At 31.6% G+C, this 2,121-nt stretch overlaps 1 protein-coding gene across 1 annotated transcript; it reads right to left on the bottom strand.

The window, feature by feature from the left end:
- Positions 1-657: 657 nt before the first annotated feature.
- On the bottom strand, positions 658-1,596 carry LOC131860364 (putative Myb family transcription factor At1g14600). The gene is made up of 4 exons (XM_059214763.1): positions 1,389-1,596; positions 1,048-1,124; positions 852-906; positions 658-749 (listed from the first exon to the last, which is right to left on the bottom strand). Exons 1-4 carry the CDS (start codon positions 1,594-1,596, stop codon positions 658-660), a joined length of 432 nt encoding a protein of 143 aa, XP_059070746.1.
- Positions 1,597-2,121: the final 525 nt, after the last annotated feature.

Here is a 2,121-nt window from a genome sequence, read left to right as displayed (position 1 = left end):
TCCAACAAGGAAGGAGCAGATCTAAGTAAAATAAGAACACCACCATAAACATGAATACGAAACTTTAATAACAGTTGGAGATTATTTTCCTGAAGGTAGCTGACAAATAACATAACCCAATTTATCCTCTGGAAAGCTTTATAATAAGAGTTTTTTCAGTACGATTAACCTACAAGTTCTCAAATCAAAATCAAAATCATCAATTTTGCAGTCCTTTGCAGCCACTAAAGCTGCATTGCAGCCATTGTTTTCAATAAGGCATGACCCTTGGGAGCCAGTTTTCACATTTTTAATTCCAGTTTTCTTCTCGAAATTTTTTTCTCTAACTTGGCATGTCAGACAGATGAAAAAAAGAGACCATAAGGATCAGAATGATCAAAATTCTTATAACTAACAATAAATTATTAAACTAAGAACTTTACATGTCAGAGAGGTTAAAGAGTCCATATAGGCTGCAGATAAATTGAGGATCAGAATAAACAATACCATCATGGATGAATGAAAGTCAAGTGAAAACCATCCAACAAGGAAGGAGCAGATCTAAGTAAAATAAGAACACCACCATAAACATGAATACGAAACTTTAATAATAGTTGGAGATTATTTTCCTGAAGGTAGCTGACAAATAACATAACCCAGTTTATCCTCTGGAAAGCTTTATAATAAGAGTTTTTTCAGTACGATTAACCTACAAGTTCTCAAATCAAAATCAAAATCATCAATTTTGCAGTCCTTTGCAGCCACTAAAGCTGCATTGCAGCCATTGTTTTCAATAAAAAATATTTAAACTAGAGGCTTGTCTGAAGTTATGACTTGTGACTTGTCTTTATCTTTATCTTCGAGTAATAAACCTGCATTTGATTGAGGAAGCTTGTATGTTGGCTTTTGAAGTTTACATCTATATCCCTGCATTTGTCAATAACAATGAAAAACTAAGGATTTATTTGGGATAGAATGAGAAAACAAATGGAAAAAAAGTATATATTAGAATTAGGGTTTCTTTTTCCTATTACAAACTCATGGGTGATTACATTAATTTGGCAGTACCTGTAGATGGCTTTTCACTTGAGGGTGGGTAAGCCCTTCAACACCCATGAGCTCTACAAGTTGTTTGCGGAATGCTTCTGTAAATAGAGTATTAAATTTACAGCAATTCAATGAAAAAAAAATAACAAATAGATGGACAGATTGGATTAAGTATGAACAAGATATTCTAGATAAATCAAACATAATTTGTATTATACAATATTTAGAATTCTAAACCAATATCAAAACTAAAAAAAATTAGAATTCTATACCAATATCAAAACTAAAACGAATTTAGAATTCTATATCTACCGACACAAAACACTTAATAAAGAAAAGTGAAAGATTGAATTAATGCTCACTGTTGGGACCTCCAAGTTGTTGCACTGCTCGAAGAAAACTATCATGCAAATCAGAGGTCCAACGATTACTGGGCATTAAAGATTTAATGTACTTCCTCTTTTCTCCTTTCTCATTTCCATTCTCATGAGAAACAGACCCATTGTTCTCTCCTCCTACTCGAATCCTTTTACCAAAAATAAGAATCTCTCTTCCTTCTTCATTCTCCATTTTCTGTGCTGCTAAACTTTGTCAAACAACCGCTGAAACAAGGATGAGTTTAAGAATAGAGTGATTGAAATCTATATAAAGGTGATTGCAGGCGAGAGGTGATAACAAAAATTTAATATTTAGATTTAAGATTTGCTGCCTTGGATTACTATGATTACTATGGTGTGACACTAAATGTTGTAATGTCGTTCTTGTTAGAGAGGACATGCATTGGATAAAACAAATAAGGGGCAGTGTATTGGAGACCCAAATTCATATGTAAAACTGGAGCACTAATATTACTCTTTTTTTACATCATATTGAAGAAAACGTTTCGGTGAATCTCTATAAAAAATTAAAATAAGTTTAAGAAGGTACATTCAAAGTTTAAATAATTTATGATCGGTTTGTATAATTAGTATTGAATGATGGAGGCATCCACTACAAACTTGTATTCTAGAAGAACTCCCATCTTAAATTTTAATTTAATTTGATTTATAATATTTAATAGGAAAATTTAATATAAAATAAAAAACTCTCATCTTA

This window comes from Cryptomeria japonica, chromosome 11, assembly GCF_030272615.1.
Source record: "Cryptomeria japonica chromosome 11, Sugi_1.0, whole genome shotgun sequence".
Lineage (NCBI taxonomy): Eukaryota > Viridiplantae > Streptophyta > Pinopsida > Cupressales > Cupressaceae > Cryptomeria > Cryptomeria japonica.
Note: the sequence above shows the minus strand (reverse complement) of the source record. Positions and strands in the feature narration are given on the sequence as shown.